Source organism: Gossypium hirsutum, chromosome D07 (assembly GCF_007990345.1).
Source record: "Gossypium hirsutum isolate 1008001.06 chromosome D07, Gossypium_hirsutum_v2.1, whole genome shotgun sequence".
In the NCBI taxonomy this organism is placed as follows: Eukaryota; Viridiplantae; Streptophyta; class Magnoliopsida; order Malvales; family Malvaceae; genus Gossypium; species Gossypium hirsutum.
Window position 1 is genome coordinate 19,683,333 of NC_053443.1, and position 17,898 is coordinate 19,701,230.

The following is a 17,898-nucleotide window of genomic DNA, read 5'->3' on the forward strand; positions in this document are numbered from 1 at the left end:
TGGTTTTTCAAAATTCCCTATAATTTTATTTGATTTAATACAAATAGTCCACCATAAGATAAAAAGCTTAAACTTTAAAAATTATTTTTATTTAATTTATAATAAATAATTTTTAAATTTTATTTTATTAAAAATATTTGTAAATTTTTACAAATATAATGATATTCATAATGAATTTTTTATATTATTTATTTTTAATATAATTATTCTTATTTTCTAATTTGTAAATTTCTAATAATTTAATTTTTCCTTAATCAATTGTTTATCAAAACAAAACAATTACAAATTCTAGTATTTTGAATGAATGATTTTGAAATATTAGCAGAAAATTTAAAAATTTTCGACACTTTTAATGTCTTCAAAATATTAAATAAAATTATTAGTTATTACGTATAACATAATATTATTGTGGATTGCCAAAAAGAAACTTTTTCAATCGTAAAAATATCAAAATAATTTTTTATTTTATATTAGTTTGTAACTTACTTTTTGTATTCATTATTAATATTTTTAAAATAATATGTTTTAAATAAAATTGTCTTAAAACTATTTTAAAATTTTCTTAACAAAGTATTAAATTTAATTTACTTACTTACTAGATAATATATAATTAATTTATTGTAAATATACACACTAATTTAGGATGTGTTTGATGAACTAAAAAAATTTTAGAACTGAATTTTATAAGCACTAAATTTTTATTATAAAATTGTTTGATACACTTGTAAAAATTAAACATTATTTGACAATTATAATTAATATTATTCATCGTTATACAATTTGCATTAATATTTATAATTATAATTAATAAACAATGTTGATTCGCACAATTTAGCAAGTTCCATTTTTTTTTAATTATATTTTATCTAGATGGTTACAAATTGTAAATCCATCTCTTTAAACACACTAATTAAAAAAAACAATATAATTAATAATATAAAATTTGTTTTGAATTTCGCCTTAGGCGTGTAGAAATTAATATCATTAATCTCGAGTGTCTTATATATTTTAAAATAAATAAATAAAATATTTTTTCATTTAAGTTTTGTTAAATGGAGTAGGCACCATCCTTAGTTAATCCAAATAAAATAATTGATAACATGTTTTTTCTTATAATTTTTCTAATTGGAGTAGGTATGATCCTAAGTTAACACCAATTAACTTACTTTTCTATGGTACAAAGTTTAAATAAAATAATTGATAATATATTCTTCTCCTTGCAATTTTTTTTTTTTTAAGAATTAGGTTTGATCCTAAATTAACACATGAGTTAACACATACAATGTTCAAATAAAATTAAAATAATTGATCAAATACTTTTTTCATGATAAGTTTTTTTTTTTTAAATGGATTAGGTATGGTCCTAAATTAACACGAGTTAACATACCTTTTTGGTATAAAGTTTAAATAAAACAATTGATCCAATACTTTTTTTCTCAATAAGTGTTTTTTTTTTTAAATGGATTAGGTATGATCCTAAATTAACACTTAGTTAAAATATTCTGCTTTTTGGTATAAAGTTGAAGAAAATGGGGGACAAGAAATTGCAGTAATAGGGTTTGAATAGTGACTATTAAGAGTGTCCACAAAAGACCTTAACCACTCTTACCTTATGCTAATATACTTTTTATATACATCAGAAACACTTATTCTGGGTCCACAAATATGAAGACAATTCATATTTAAAAGGCAAACTATATAGTAGTGGCTTTACAAGGTAAATTATTGATGCTAAATTTACATAAAACAATTTCATATACAGAAGAGCTTTTAATTCAACATATCTTGTTTTGGAGAAAATGTCCCAAAATCAAGGATGAAGCCATTCATTCTCTTATTACATGATTTTCAGCTTGCATTGAATCAATGTACTCGCAATATATTTTGTGGCTAATGCTCCTATCTCATCCTTGTGTTCTCCAAATTTTGAAAGAATTTTGTATTCAAGGGTTTTCTTTTTCTTGGGGTACTGTGGTTCAGAGGGGCAAGAAAAGCAAAAATAAATCTCAAAATGACAACATAAAAATACAGATTCACCTCACTGATTCTTGAATTCGTCGATATTGGCCTCTTCTGCAGCACCGCATTCCAGTGCTGCTGGATTAGGAGAATCTGAAGTCAGGTAAGAAGGTTGTTCGTTCTTCCGAGTTTGCAATCCCGAGAAGCGAGCAAGATCAACCCATTGCTGTTGCATTCAAGTCAGCAACAAAATTACATTAATGTTCTAGACCTGCATGACTGTTGCTAGAGGACAAGGCTGCTATTATAAATGCCATCTCAATGTGCATTAATCAACTTTACCAAGCAATAGTCCATGTGGAGACTAAGAAAAATAAAACTCATATCAAATGGAAGCCATGCAGTTCATATTCAAATTAAATAACATAGTTTCACCAGGCCACATAATTTAATGTAGTAAGTAACATATGATTACATAGTTTGCAATAATATAGTTCTCAGAATTACGATAATGTTGCTATAACATGACATGATCTAAAGGATCTAACATAATAATCCTAAAGAAATTAAAGTACCAAATGAAGATAATTCTGACCTGAGTTCCCCAGTAAGAATTGATAGTCCGAACAAAAAAGGAAAGCATATTCACAAGAAAGATTTGAGAAGAAAATTCATCAGAAATTCGATGCTCCACGATTCCAGCAATAATCTGAAAATTTTAGTATATTTTAATTTTACATCAAGCAGATGGTAGGCAAAACTGAAAGTACAAATATGCATCAGTTGGAATGAGAGAGGTCATTCTGAATCTAGGTCTAAACCAGGGGTGTCAGAGTTGGCCAACAGAAAATGCATCATATTGATCACGTGATTAGATAAATCATCTCAGTAGTTCCCAACATAAAGAAAAGCAAATATTCTTTTGCAACGAATACAACCAATATCGTCAATAAATTGTTACTAACAAATGCCAAAGTCTATGTTGCTCAAACTCAGGTGTGAATGTTGGACAAGGTCATGTTTCTAAGACAAGTAAATTAAATTTTCCAAGTGTTTTCTTATATTTGGAGAGCTATGCTCCTGCTTCCATGCCTGCTTAATTGTTAGTTGTGCCTGACACAATAAATGAACAAGAGGAAAAACAAGAGTCTAAAAATAGGGAGCACGGACAGACATTGGTACGACACGACAGATACTGCAGCATGGTAGTTTTTAGAAAATTAGGACATGGGCAAAGCAAGACATGGGAAAAATAACTTTAATACAATGAAATGCAAAAAATGTAAAATTGATACTTTTCAATTACATATTTACATGAAATAGCTTTTAATTTTTAAAAATTATTTTTGAAAAAAAAATCTATTAGAACCAAATTGCTCATTGTTTATTCCGCATTTGAGAGAAAAAAGAAAAAAACAAAAAAAAAAAAACCATCATGCATCCATCCACATCCAGGCATGTCCAGCTGTGTTTGGCTATGTTTAACTGTCTATTTTTCTACTTTTTTGAGGTGTCCTGTGTGTCCAACATGTACATGACAAAGCATGACATGTCAGACATGTGTGTATATTTTGTGTGTCGGAGTCCAGTCCATGTCAGATGTGTGCATGACAAAGCAAGTCCATTTATAAGCCCAACATATGCCAGAAAGCTTTTTCATGATAAAGCAAGTTCTTGGCATGGCTGAACTTATGTGACAAGCATTCTTACCTGATAACGAAGATTTGCAGATGTCCCTAGAAAGCCTCCATAAACAAGAGCTGTTTTAAGTATAGGTGATCTTTTAACTTGTTGGTTAGAAACCAATTCTGGATTGAAGATTTTTCGAACTGCATACAAAATATTTGAGGAAGCCACAGCTCCAATGCTGGAAATAAATCCAACACTAGCCAGTTTCAGACCACCAACAAGCACAGATGCTAATCTGTGACTGATGTTCCAATCCTTCCCAGCAAGATTCTTCTGAAATGCATTATCAGGTATTGAACCAAGGAGACCTTTTATAGCATCCATGTTGTCAGCTCCATCAGCATTTGAGAGGAATGAGATAGTTGGGGCAGGAAGCCATACGGTAAAGAAATCAACAACTATTCCTCGGGCCGTGTCAGTAATAACATAGTCAAGCTCTTCAAAGAAATTTTCTTTACGCCTCTCATACTGTGCTAAGAGAGTAGTTGTTATCGATATAGCTTCTTCTATAGCTAGTCTATGCAAGAACTTGGGATCAGCTAACAATCTTTCCCTGAACCCCTGCATCAAGATCATATATGGTTAGCTTAAGCACCTTTTGACTTGGACAATGTTGCAAGTGATTTGTTTATTCTTTCCACTTAAAACACATACAAGTATCATCTTCATTGGACTTGTGAATTATACAATAAACCATGACAATATTAATCTACAGATAATGGCATAATTACAATAAATTTCATTTCAAGAAATTGAATATACCTGGAAGCGATGAGTGAGCTCTGAAATAAGAGGATATTGCTCCAGATCGAAAAAGTTCTGCAGGACCTCTGGAGATACTAAACCAAGGTCAAGTCCTTTTTGAAGGTCCTGTTGCAAAATTTTCACAATTAATCTTTACGAGCAGAGGAAAGCTTTGTCCTTAGTAATTTGATAAATGATAATTTTATAAAATATAAAATAATATTGGGGGGGAAGAGAAGGAAGAGAAAAGCTTTTAACCAACAAGGATACCATGTCAAAGTACTTAACCTACCATATAAATATTCTAGCAGCAATCAAGAAAATTAGTGGAACTGTGGTTCTTAGATTACAGTCAACCATAACACATGAGATACTGCAGAATCTGCAGTTACGTTGACAAACATCTAGGGAACTAACTATTATAGGAAAAACAACAATTTTTCACACTTTTAAAAAACATAATAAACTAAGCGAAATTTCAGTGAACTTGATTTATAGTTGACTTATTCATATCATTCAATTATCATTAGTTCATTGTCCAATAAATATAAGCAAGTCAGTCACATTTATCATTTCCCTTTACCATCTGCGGATCTATTACAAGTAATGACAAGGTGGTAACTGCCATTCCAAAAGCATTTTTCAAGTATCTTATAGTATGCATATGAAAGATAAGTCATTTAAAAGTTCAAACTCTATTACTTCTAACGTTTGCCAACATTCGGGAAGGAGCTGAACTATACTGATTTAGCATCCAAAGAAAAGTCATACTTTTTCCTTAAAAGAGGTGGTAACCATCCTTAAAATTGTATATCCAAAAAGGTATCATTCAAATCGTAGTACTTGTATAAACCTTCACACGTTGATATTTACGAAGTTAAATGTGAGTATCCATGCATGTATTTCTATGTGTAAACGTGTGGATCCATGCATGTGTTTCTGTGGATCTTCAGCATAAAAATTTGAAAACATCAAGATTTTCTTTTGAACCAAAACATTTAAAAACATTTCAGTTAAAAATTGGAATTTAGAGGGATGAAACTTAGCACAAATCAACGGAACAACCTTAAGTCAATCCACCGATGCATCCAAAAAATATACCAATCAAGTCAAGGAGATAAAACATGCAATACTACCATGAAGGCTTAAGCACAGCTAACCTGGGGTAGGGCTTCTCGCTGCCTGCCAGCTGCATTCATGACTCGAGCAATTTCAGCACGATCAAAACAATTCCGACTGCAAGGTCTGGCTGCAGAATACCACAAGAAATCAGCAACAGGGACATCTCCCTCTCTTCTTATGTATTGCCTTTCAGGATTAAGAAGTATAGCCACTTGGTTCTTCTTCTGAATCTTTTTTGAAATTCTGGCAGGCACCCCTGTCCCTCTAGAACCAAATTGGACATGGTTTGCACCAGTCACAACTACTAACAAACTTGTGGCTCCTCCATCTGAAACTTCTTTCAGAATAATTTGGGACATGTTATATTCGTCAACCACTCTTGCTTGTGCAGATAAATATGAACTTGGACCGAAGGGAATTGACTGAGTCGGGAAATGATTTTCCATAGTCGATCTGCGTGAAATAGAACTAAAGCCTGATATGAAACCTGAACCAGCTGGAGGAGCATATGCCTTACGCTCAGCCTTAGAGAGGCCACAAATACCTTCAGCTTGCACAGTCCTTAGGATCTATGTCAAATTAAATAGAATACTCCATATTACAATTCTCCTTGTGCACAGCTGAACTGATAGAATGATAACATAATAATGGTAATTTGGTATGAATCTAAGACAGAAAAATGAAAATTTTCTTTCTCCCTTTCTTAAAACATATGAGACCATAAATATCTAGGATTACATCAGAGGATATCCTCTTCATCCCTATTTAAAATTGAAACCCATAAGTAACCCAACCATAATAAAGAAAATCAAGTCTTCTGAACATGATGCAACTAATAAGACCTATTACAACAAGCTGACAAGATATTCTAGCCTTTTAGACACCCAAAATGGTGTAAATTATATCAATCAGCTTTTCACAACAAACCCAACAGGGTGATGAAGCAATAAGTTAACACCAAAAGGATGATGGCAGAGTTAATGCAAAAAGGGTGAGTAGTACAGAATCCCCAGTGACTACATAACAACTTAAAATTACCTTTAATGGAGTTCCACAAGCAACAAGGCGAACTTCATTATCGCGACAATAATTTAAAATGGGTTCATACTCCTGCCACCTTTGAGCTGACCAATGTGAAACAAAAGATTTCAGTCCTTCTCCAGCTATCCTGTCAACAACAGAACTTTCAAAACTATAAGCCTTTTCAACACTTAAATACAGATGTTCCAATTTCTTTGCTGCAATAGATTGTCTCTATTTTTAACAATATACACACCAGTGTTCAAATAATGTGTTATGAGTGTGTATATATGTATGATCAACTTTTAAGTTTTTCTACTATTAATATATGTTCAGTAATGCAACTATAATCATTTTGCCCGTACAATTTCAATTCAATCCAATACATCTATCATAATAATGGTTTTTCAATATATATTTAACAACTGAAATTTTTACATTCAATAATTAGAAATTTTCAATTTACATGAAATCAGCATGTAAACATTTAACACGAATATGATTGTTGAATTAAACAGATATTAAGTGTGTAAACAATTATGAAATCATGTAAAACTGATTTATTAGAGATGAAATTTCATATATGTATTTAGAAAGAGAAGTCAATGCAATAGAAAGTAACCTTTTAGCCATAAACTGATCGAGTTGGTTTTGTAAATCGGAAGGAAAAGCTTCGAGAGCCAAAGCCAACGGCCTCTGGTTCTCAACGCAGCGGTTTTCCAAATTCTTAACAATCTCAAGCTCCAATTCTTTATCGTCTCTAATTGGAACTTGCTCAGCTTCTCCTAAATAAACAATCCTGGCATTCATCAACTTCTCCCACACTTTGCTCTTATCTTTCCCCACCGCCAACGGCTCCCCGATAGTTGTAGCGTCGTATATCCTCGCCGACACAAGCGCATCCTCTACGACCACCTTAGGCGGAGGCGAAGTTACCGGAGGGGAAGGCGGCGTTATCTCCTCGGCCAAGGACTGGGATTGTTGTAGGAGGAGAGAGCCAGCGGCGGCGAGAAACGGAGTGACTAGAACGGCGCGCCGAGAGACTGCGGAGGAGCGGCGGCGAGCATCGTGGGGGTTGTCGTGAGGGTGGAGAGAGAGAGTGAGGAGGCGAGTAAAGGAAGGGAGACGGCGTGGTATGAGAAGGTGAGGTGGGGGTGAAGGACTAAAATTAGAGGTGATGATGTGAACGTGGGGTTTCATTTTTTCTGATTTGGAGGAGGAGAGAGTGTCGATTAGTCGTAGTGGTACAACTACATTACATTCCATACAAGGCCGGTGAGGAGAGGCTAGGAATCATTTGAGATTTTGGAAGTTTGTGTACGATAATGAGACTCACACAACTTCCCCAAGTACCCAAACGAATAACCTATGGTATTTTGAATGCCACGTAGGCTTTGCATCTGCTACTCTTCTTTTCCGATATTATAGGTCTTATATGGTAAAATTAGTACATAGGGCATTATATTAAGAGTTAAATTATTTAAAATTTGAGAAAATTAATTTATGTATGTTAAAAATTTCATCATTTATACGGTTAAAAATCAGTGTAGTTGACAAAATAATAAAAAAGTGACACGTGGTATGCCACGTGTACCTAATTTTGATGTATGATGACCTTTTTTAACTGTAAAACTGAATGGAATTTTTAACTGATGGACAAGTTTACTCTTTAATCTAACATATAAGAACTAGTTTGCCCCATTTTTTAGTAGAAGGGCAAAACGTAATCCAATTCCTAATACAATGGTCTCCATAATACTTTTACCGTCTTATATCTATCTATTAATAAAATATTAAAAATAATAAATAACAAATTTTAGTACTCCTTCATTTTAAAATTAAATAAACTTAAACATAGTAAAATTGAAAGATTTTAAATTAAAAATAAAATAGTAGATGTCCTCAAGCTTCAAATTAATTTCATTTTTTTAAAAATAAAAATCAATTTGTATAATAAGAGAAATTAACACATAACCTAATAAGCTGAAGTGTCATCTTTGGTATTGTAGTTTCTTCAAACCTATTCTCTCTCACTCCTTGCGTTTACTTCTCAACTCTGTTTCTACTCTTTATCCTTGTTTACTCGTTTTATTCTCTTTTTCTCTACAAAACGTCTTTGCTTTTGTCTTGTCTTGGCCCCGTGATAATAGTGGTGAGCAGCTCAAAATCAATAATCGTAATTCACAAAGTAATAATATGTATTCGCGAAAATATGACAAATTTAAAATCTTGTTTACCGCAAATGTACAGTTGCCAATAAGTAATATAACAAAACATTCGTTCACGGAGTATTCTTATAAATGAAACCACCATGTTAAATGTTTTGATATAACAAATAGTTTTTACATTAAATTTGGTGAGTGAAGTCTGCTCTCTACCATGATTTTAGTCTGCCCTTCTTGACACAATTTTGTCGGTTCTGTTTTCTAGTTTTTTTTTTTATTATTATTATTGGTTTCGATTAGTGTCTCAATGAAGGATGATACGGCGAATCTTCGCCTTTTGGATGAGGAAGAGGATGCTTTTTAGGAGGATGCAAAAGTGATGGAACAGGATATGGAGTTTTCATTGGTTGGAACTGTTTGACCGATAGCGTGGTTCACTTTTCGTCTCTCCAAAATACCATGGCTGATTTATGGCACCCTATTGGTGGTACCGCTATAACTGGTATAGGAGAGAAACGTTATTTATTTAAGTTTTTTCATGTGGTTGATATGAACAGAGTTTTAGACAATCTTCCATGGGTTTTTAATAACCATTTGTTATTATTAAAACCAAGTAAAAATCATTTTTCCGCTATCAAGATTAAAATTAAAAATTGTGAGTAATAAATAAATGGAAAATTAATTAAGTTTTTCTTAAAGAAGTCGTCGTTACTCTAGAAATTTAAACTAAAATATTTTTTATAACTCGTCAGCTTTTCTGAAAATAGACTAAATTTTTTTAAAATAAATAAATGTTTTAAGTTGACTGTTTTATAAACTCCGGTCATGCTAGATCATCTCAGTGGTCGATGTAATCTCACAAATTCGGATCTAACGTCTAAGTTAAGTTAAGATGTTACAATCCTTACAATTCAAAGAGCATAAAACTCTTTTCTTTCTTTTCTCGTATGCATGGACGATGGTAGAAGATGATAATATTGGTTCTTAGTTTTGTCTCTTTCTTTCCACTATCTTTTATCAATTAACTTAATTACTTTAATCAACTTATTTTTAATCAATGGTCGTTATTAATTCTTACTAACTTAGTGAGTATTAATGGCTCAGATCATTTCAAGCCATTAACTTATTTTAAACATGGCTTAATTACCTATAAGGATATGTAATAATCACCAAACAAGGACATGTACAAAACTTTAATTAACTCCTTTAATATACTCACTTCAAAAATTAGTCATTGTACTATTTACACAACTTAATTCATTTAATTACTACTCAGTTCTATTCATTAATCTCACATACGACTTACTAACTTCTCGATTTAAAATTTAAAATTACTCGGTTTTCAATAATTCAACCTTAAACCATATTGTTTCGACACTTATGAAAATTGTGTCGTTACAAATTGAGTCTTTTTGGACCCACCACCAAAGCTATTGTTGCATCTCTCGGTTCTTAATTTTAGTGCTATTATATGTTTCTTTTTTATATATATTTTGCGAATTAAATATTGAGAATTTGGTTAAATTTGTTGAAAATTGAGATAACAATCCTTTTGGGTGTAATTTATACAGACGATGGTATGGTTTTTACTTATAAATCTTGGTGTACTGTGCCTAGGAGAGAAGCTTGTTAAGTTCTTCATGGGATTGTGTGATTTGTTGCATTTGCCATTACCTTTAGAGGAATGAAAAGAAAATGTTTTTAACAAGCACCAAGTAACCTAAATTTGTCACACCCATGATAGAGCTAGGTTTATCAGCTGTCATTTTTCTTTTAACGAACTAAATTTATAGAATTTATAAATGTGGATGGTTAAATTTATTGAATTATTTAGAATTAGGGTGAATTTAATAGAATGTGAAAGTTTTAAAGACTAATTATGTCATTATACAGTATGTTCTCTCTATAAAAGCCACCTCCTATAATGACATGTCGTTGTGACAACCAAATTTCTAATAGAATTGATTTTTTATGATTTATTTTAAACCTCTATAACAACTTTTCACTTGTAAAAGCAACAACCTTAGTTATGAAGTACATTTTTTTATTAAATTAGTTCTCTATAACAACATATTGTCTAAAATTTTAAGTAAAATTATAACTATTTCATATAAGCAAACCTGTTAATTGTAATTTATTAAATAAAAATGATCTTAATTAAAATGTTATTTCAATAAAATGTTTAAATTTCACATGAAAAAAATCTATTAATCATATTTTATTAAATGAAATAATCTTCACTTAGTGGAATTAAAGATATCAATGCAACATTAAGTTCCTTAATCAAATATTCTACTATAAATTTAAAACATCATAAACTTATAAATTGATTACTTGAACTTAATAACTCATGATAAATTAATTAATTCAATTTTATAACTCAAACCGATTAATCGAACTTGTTAGATTTATGAATTTTATAATTAGTCAAGTGAAAAAATGTAAAGTAAAAGATGCATAAAAGCAATAATGCATGCACCTCCTATACATCTTTTAATTTTGTTGATTTGATTCTCACTTTCATTATTTTTCGAACATAATTTTTTCTTCATTTGATGGAATTGATTTACAACAATTATCTCTCTATATTATTATATGTGTATAACCACCACATCTCTAACAAACAAATGAGGTTGTTATAGAGAAGATTGACTATAGCAAATAAAAAAGGTCACCTCGCCATTTATGTTAACAAATTAATTAGGATGACCAAAATAGAAATAAATGATAATGTTAATGACCAAATTAATTTTTTTTTGTTTAGTAACCAAAACAGAAACACACTAATAATTGAGTGTGTAATGACCCAAAATTCACAAGCATCGGAAAAGTACATTATCAGGCCTCCGTCTTAGTAAATTGAGTTCGAAAATAATTATTAGAAATATTTAGGAGACTAGTTGTGTGATTAATTAGGTTTTAGATAGGTGAATTTAGCTTAATTAAGAGAAATTAGGAAAAAGGATTAAATTGAATAAAGTATAAAAGTCTAATTATAGATCAAAAGAAAATAAGAGGGACTAGATAGGTAAATAAGCCAATGGCTTAAGAATAGGCGGCAATACATGGAAAAATCTTAGATTTTTTTTCTTGATTAATATTATAAAAATATTATTTAATTAAAAACATTATAAATTATATTAATTAAAGTTAAGATATTATATTAAGAAATAAATTAACTAAAGACAAATGTATGGTGATGATTTAATACAAGTATATTAATAAAATACATACATTTGTAAGTATTATAATTAATTATTAAATAGATATTTTATTAAATCGTTATATTAAATTATTATTGTAATTATTTTTATTATTATCATATTATGTAATAAATTAAGAAAAGATAAATGTAGGGTGTAAAATAAATGTATGATTACTTAAAATTTAAGTATAAAAATATTTATAAATATTAATTAAATAAATTAAATGGTGACAAATGTAGGGTGATAAAGTTGTACAAATGTAGTAAAGTATGTATATACACTTGTGTTATAATTAAAAGATATTTATTAATTAAATGATTATTAATAAATTATATTATTATAATATAAAGTAAAGAAATAAAAATAAAACAAAATAAAAGAAAGAAACAAAACAAAGAAGAGAAGAAACAGAGAGCAATTCGAAACAGGGGAAAGGAAAGAAGAAAAGAAAAGGGAAAGGGAAAACTAGGATTTTGATGCTTAAAGCTTTGATTGGTAAGTTAATTAAGCCCTTTTTTACTTAATTTTGATGTTTTAGAAGTTTTAAAACAAAGTTTTGTTGAAAATAAGTTGAGGTTTTGGAAGTTTATAGGTTTTTAAGCATGGTTCATGTTGGACAAATTTTTAAATTAGGGATTTAATTGAATGAATTTTAAGTTAGAATTGATAAAAGGATTAAATTGTGAAGTAAGTTATAAGTTTTATGTTTTAGGGACTAAATTGAGGAAAATTCGAAATTAGGAAAATATGCTGAAATTTTAATAGTTAAATTTGAGTTTGGATGAAATTTGAATAGAAATAGAGTGTGAATTGAATTAGGAAAGTAAGTAAACTTAGTTAAGATTAAATTGGGAATAAGGTAAGAATTTATTAGAAATTCAATTATTTATTTTAATTTAATGCTGTAATTAATAGCGAAAATTATTATTATTTTCGTAGCTAACAAAGGACCCGAGGCATCGGCATCAAAAGGAAAGGAGAAAGCTATCAAGGACTAAAATGGGAGATATACAGTTTGTATTACTATAATTTGAATTTATTTATTTTCAATTATTAAATTTCAATTAAAGTACTTGGTAAGTGAAATTGAGGTGAGTATTAAAATATTGCATTGAATAAAAGTGAATGAAATGAATTGAATCGAAGTAAAATTATCTGAACTGTGTATTGATTAAAAAGTGGAAAGTGAAATTGAATTGAATTGTGATTGAAACGAAAGTGAATTTGAAATAGAAAAATGATTTGAATACCCTATTAACTAGTCGGGCTGAGTTAGATATAGTTGGCATGCCATAGGATTGGAAGAGTCCACGGATACTTCGACCTCGAGTCGATGAGACACTGGGTGTCACTATATTTCTTCGGATAGATTCGATAAGGTATTAGGTACCAACTTACTTCGGCTTGGCCGATGAGACACTAGGTGTCAACTTTGCTTCGAACTATCCGATGAGGCACTGGGTGCCATTCTGGTGTGCTTGGTTGGATCTGTGTATCGGCCAAAGTCCGAGTCTTGTTAATAGGGGCAAATAAATGGAATAGCAAAAAAAATCGAATAAAAATGATCGACTTTATTCATGAAATGAAAAGTGAATTGAAATTGAGAAATGAGAATGAAAAGAATGAATCAAAGATTCATGAAGAGATTTATGTTCAAATGAAATGTTATATGATATTAAATTGATGAATAGCCAAATTGAGTTGTTATTGTTGAGAAATGAAAGTTAAGAATAAATTAGTTTATTTATGAATTAATTGTTATATAATTTGACATGTTTATTTGTTATTTTACTTAAATAATTTAAATTATAGTAATACCATTGAGTATGAAATACTCAGCGTACGGTTGTTTTCGTGTGCAGGTCATTAGGGTTCAAGGTCCAGTTCAGCATCCAGAAAGATCCCGACTCCATCAAGAAAATTTTGGTGATGTATTTCTTCCTTTTGTTTAAGTGGCATGTACTAGGTGATTGAACACGAGTTGTATATATATAAATATATATATGCTAAATGATCTTGGTTGTGAGTAAACGGTTATAATATTTTGAATGATAAATAAAATAGTGAATCAATTTATTGATTGAAATATTGGTATTGGGTTGTTTTTGGTTTTAAGTTTGCAAGGGGTTTTAAGTAAAAATAAGCAACAATATTGTCGAAATTTTTTAAATAATAAAAAAGAAGCCAATTAGCATAAATTTATATGAATTTATGACTCTTTTATATATGTTCGTTGTTTATTTAAGAATTATTTGTAAATTGTTTGATATGTCCGGTAATGCCTCGTAACCCTGTTCCGGCGACAATTTGGGGTTAGGGGGTGTTACAGAGTGAGTAATTGTTAGAGCTAACAAACGGGCGAGATTGAATCAGGCTTACTAAAGGCTCGAATTTTCATAGACTCGAATTTTTCTGGCTAAGGCTTTCTTGTGCTCAAATTTTGTTGGATTTGGTCTCAGATCGAGTCGGGCGGATTCTAACGTATTCAAATAATTTTGAATTTTATAAGTTATAAATATTTTAATTTCGAATGTAATAATTCATTTTATTTTTATACTCTAACACCTCAAACTCAACCTAGACGTTACTGTCGAATTTTGAAGGTTACATCATTACGTAAAATATTGCCCGTTAATTCATGAAAACTTAATTTTAAATCAAGAATAAATAAAATTGATTAGTCTATCAAAAACATAAGTATTTAGATAATCGTATGAGATCACTTTGACGAAAACATTATTTTACTGATTTGATTAAAAAAAAACCCATTCATTTAACTAGTTGCATTGTATAACATCGTTTTTTATTTCAAAACCTTGCAGCGAAAAACACTTAAGAGTTCTTAGCTTGTAAAATCTTAATATTTCATCAGTTATATCTGGTTAAAAATGTCAGTTATAAGTAGTGCGTTTGCAAGATAAATTTCAAACACAAATTAAAGTCCCTAAACAAATCAAAATGTCCGTAAAGTCAAAAATTAAATCCAAACATACTTAAAAACAAAATGTCTGAACCGAGCTTCGGAATCGCCGCCAAATCTTAATTCTAAGGTTCACCTGAAAAGTGTAAAAAATAAACGAGTGATCTAAAATTTCAGTGTGTGACTTGGCCCACATACACAAATTTACTTATAACATACATAAATGCAATTATCCGAACATAATTTCATATTTTAGAAATATATAACATATCAAAACAAATCCTACCCCCATCCGCTACACATTATCTCCGGCCAACCAATCACATTAATTAGGACTTCATGAGTCCATCCATCCAATCACATCGGTAAGTGGTGGTATGCCATTCATAAATATGAAGTTGAGCTGTCAGGCACATATTGCAGTTTAACCGCTAGAATTTATAATAAAAATGACAGAATACACTTCCTCCATCATATCAAACCCACCCCAACGCACATGCATAATCATATTAACATACTTATAAATCATATGAATTGAGTGGCATGCGTACCTAAACATACTTTTATGGGTCATATCATATTGCATAACTTATACAAAATTAAGCCTACTCAACATGCTTTCTAAGCAAACTCATGTATAACATGTTGAATTTTATGCTTTTATAAGCCTACAAAATGCTCACGAAGTCAATTTTAGAGTCCCTTAATTGGCCCCTAATCGGGCCTTCAAATTGGCCAAAAAGGGCCCACACACCCGTGTGGTCCACATAGTCTACCTATTTGGGCCGTGTAATCACACACGACCATGTGCTCCACACAGCCTGGCACACAGTTGTGTGATGCATATGGTTTGTCACACGGCCTGCCACGCGGCCATGTGACTTTGGGCAATTTCGAGACTAGCCCCTGTTTTTAGGTTTTTCCGAGTTTCAGCCAAGTTTTCGAGTTAGTTTCACACACTTGATGACAATTTTGATTAACTACACAACTGGGAACTCACGAATCCTACAATCAAACATTAAATCACACAAATTAACCTTCAAGAATCCACTCAAGATAACATCCATTTATTAAAAATTCAATCCCTAAAGCGATGTTGAGCACTTACTTATAAGAAAATAGAGTCAAAATAAGCAATTACTCCGCTGGAGAATTTCAATTCTCACGCCCTTCGCCTAAAAAAAAACCATGAGATCACTTATCATCACGTAGAACAAGAATTAAACACTAATCAATTCAAACCTAGCTCAAGAACGAGTTAAAATTTGATATCAGAAAAATGGATCAATGTTACTTACCTTTACTCGGATTTACTATCGCAAACGAAGAATAAAAAAGATAGTCACATAACAACCTTAATGGCAGCAAGGTAAGAAGCAAATCAAGAAGAAAGATGAGATGGAAATTCAAGAAAAAGAAAAGAAAAGAAAGAAGAGGGAAAAGAAGAAATGTGAGAGGGGAAACAAGAGAGGAAACGTGAATAGGGGAGTGGGGAAAAAACTGAACAGTGTAGTTGGTGAGTGAATTTAGGGATTTTGATAATTTTAACAAAACAAAAATAATAATTTAAACAAATCCTAACCCAACTACCAACCAATGGCAATGAACAAACACACGACCAAAGGTTTAGATTTAATCAAATGATCTGGGATAGGAATTGAGCCAAAAATTAACAAAATTTCAAAAGAAATTACTTAAACCCACAACCTTACACGCATAATCACAACACTCAACCCCTAAACCAAATTAAATTATTTGATATAATTTAACATTCCAAATAAGAAAATTTGGGGCGTTAGGATGACAACGTAATTTAAAATTGTCTAATAAAAAGAATAAGTTATATATATTTAATAAAATTATTTTATATAAAATAATTATAATGCTTATTGTATATAAAATTTATTATTTTGTGATATTATATGAATTAACGAAAATACCTTTTATTGTTCATTATTATATTATATTGACAATTAAATAAAATTTTGTATTTCTTATTAAATTTATAAACCTAATATTCATACTAAAATATTTATTCGGAAACTCAAATATATTATAGTAAACTCAAACCCAAATAATATACTCATTATTACCCAAACTCAAAATAAACTAATTATAGCACAATCTCAAGTTTAAAATAAAAAGAAATTAAACCCAATACCCAAATACACTTTATAAAAGTTAAATCTCAATTCAAAATATAATTTAATACAAACAATATTTTATTAAGATAATAAATTTTTAATAATATTTTATGTATTACTAGTTATAATTATAAACATATATTTTAATATACTAAATTACACATAACTATTTATGTTATATCTTTTATTATAATCTATAATATAATAGTTATATATATCAATACTTATAGAATATATTATTTCACTATATAATACTATATCGCATACTATAAAAGTAGAGTAGTACATAATATAATAATTATTATTATAAATTATTGTTTATTATTATACTAGTTGAAGTATGCTCTAAGTCTCAATACTTTTCGTACTTTTAAAAGCTAGCCCTCCTACTATAGTATATAATATATATTAATAGTTTATATATATGCGTCAATGATTAAACATTATAATATCAGGTAATACTATATCTTTTATTATAACCTATAATATAATAGTAGTTCTATGTAATAGTAGTACATTATATATTATTGTTTATTTTATAATGGTTGAAATATTCTCTAAGTCCCTATACTTTTCATATATTTTAAAGTTATCCCTCCTATTATATTATATAATGTTATATCATATTATATAGTATATAATAGATTAATAAATTGTATATGCATCAATGATTAAACATTATAATATCATATAATATTATATGTTTTATTATAATCTCTAATATAATAATAGTTATATATAATAGTAGTGTAACACCCTTTACTTGAGTTTGTACTTGAGTTTGTACCGAGTTAGGAATGTTACGTTTGAGAATAAATATTTTATTCAAGAACCAAAATACCATAACAAAAATTATACAACAATACTGACGTTCCGAAGCACATACAACCAATAGCGAGTTAGAAGAGAACAAATGCACAAAAATCAAG

General features: G+C 29.9%; 1 protein-coding gene and 1 long non-coding RNA gene across 3 annotated transcripts; both read right to left on the bottom strand.

The window, feature by feature from the left end:
* Positions 1-1,757: 1,757 nt before the first annotated feature.
* On the bottom strand, positions 1,758-7,944 carry LOC107954278 (protein RETICULATA-RELATED 5, chloroplastic). The gene is made up of 7 exons (XM_016889785.2): positions 7,157-7,944; positions 6,553-6,682; positions 5,553-6,083; positions 4,411-4,518; positions 3,670-4,209; positions 2,555-2,668; positions 1,758-2,185 (listed from the first exon to the last, which is right to left on the bottom strand). Exons 1-7 carry the CDS (start codon positions 7,798-7,800, stop codon positions 2,039-2,041), a joined length of 2,214 nt encoding a protein of 737 aa, XP_016745274.2. The 5' UTR covers positions 7,801-7,944; the 3' UTR covers positions 1,758-2,038.
* Positions 7,945-14,650: 6,706 nt separating this feature from the next.
* LOC107956674 (uncharacterized) lies at positions 14,651-16,488 on the bottom strand. Of its 2 annotated transcripts, XR_005915720.1 has the most exons (4): positions 16,124-16,488; positions 15,934-16,000; positions 15,112-15,228; positions 14,651-14,961 (listed from the first exon to the last, which is right to left on the bottom strand). It is a non-coding gene; the product is annotated as an uncharacterized lncRNA (long non-coding RNA). The 2 variants fall into 2 exon arrangements; XR_001700193.2 differs by lacking the exon at positions 14,651-14,961 and having other exon boundaries at positions 15,021-15,228.
* Between the last annotated feature and the right edge of the window lie 1,410 nt (positions 16,489-17,898).

Excerpts from the sequence above, each read along its gene's own strand:
- LOC107954278 (XM_016889785.2), bottom strand. The coding sequence starts at position 7,800 with ATGGAATGTAATGTAGTTGTACCACTACGACTAATCGACACTCTCTCC. Across the intron at positions 6,084-6,552 it reads CTTGTGGAACTCCATTAAAG|ATCCTAAGGACTGTGCAAGC; the intron begins GTAATTTTAAGT and ends AATTTGACATAG. Across the intron at positions 2,186-2,554 it reads ATTCTTACTGGGGAACTCAG|CAATGGGTTGATCTTGCTCG; the intron begins GTCAGAATTATC and ends TGAATGCAACAG.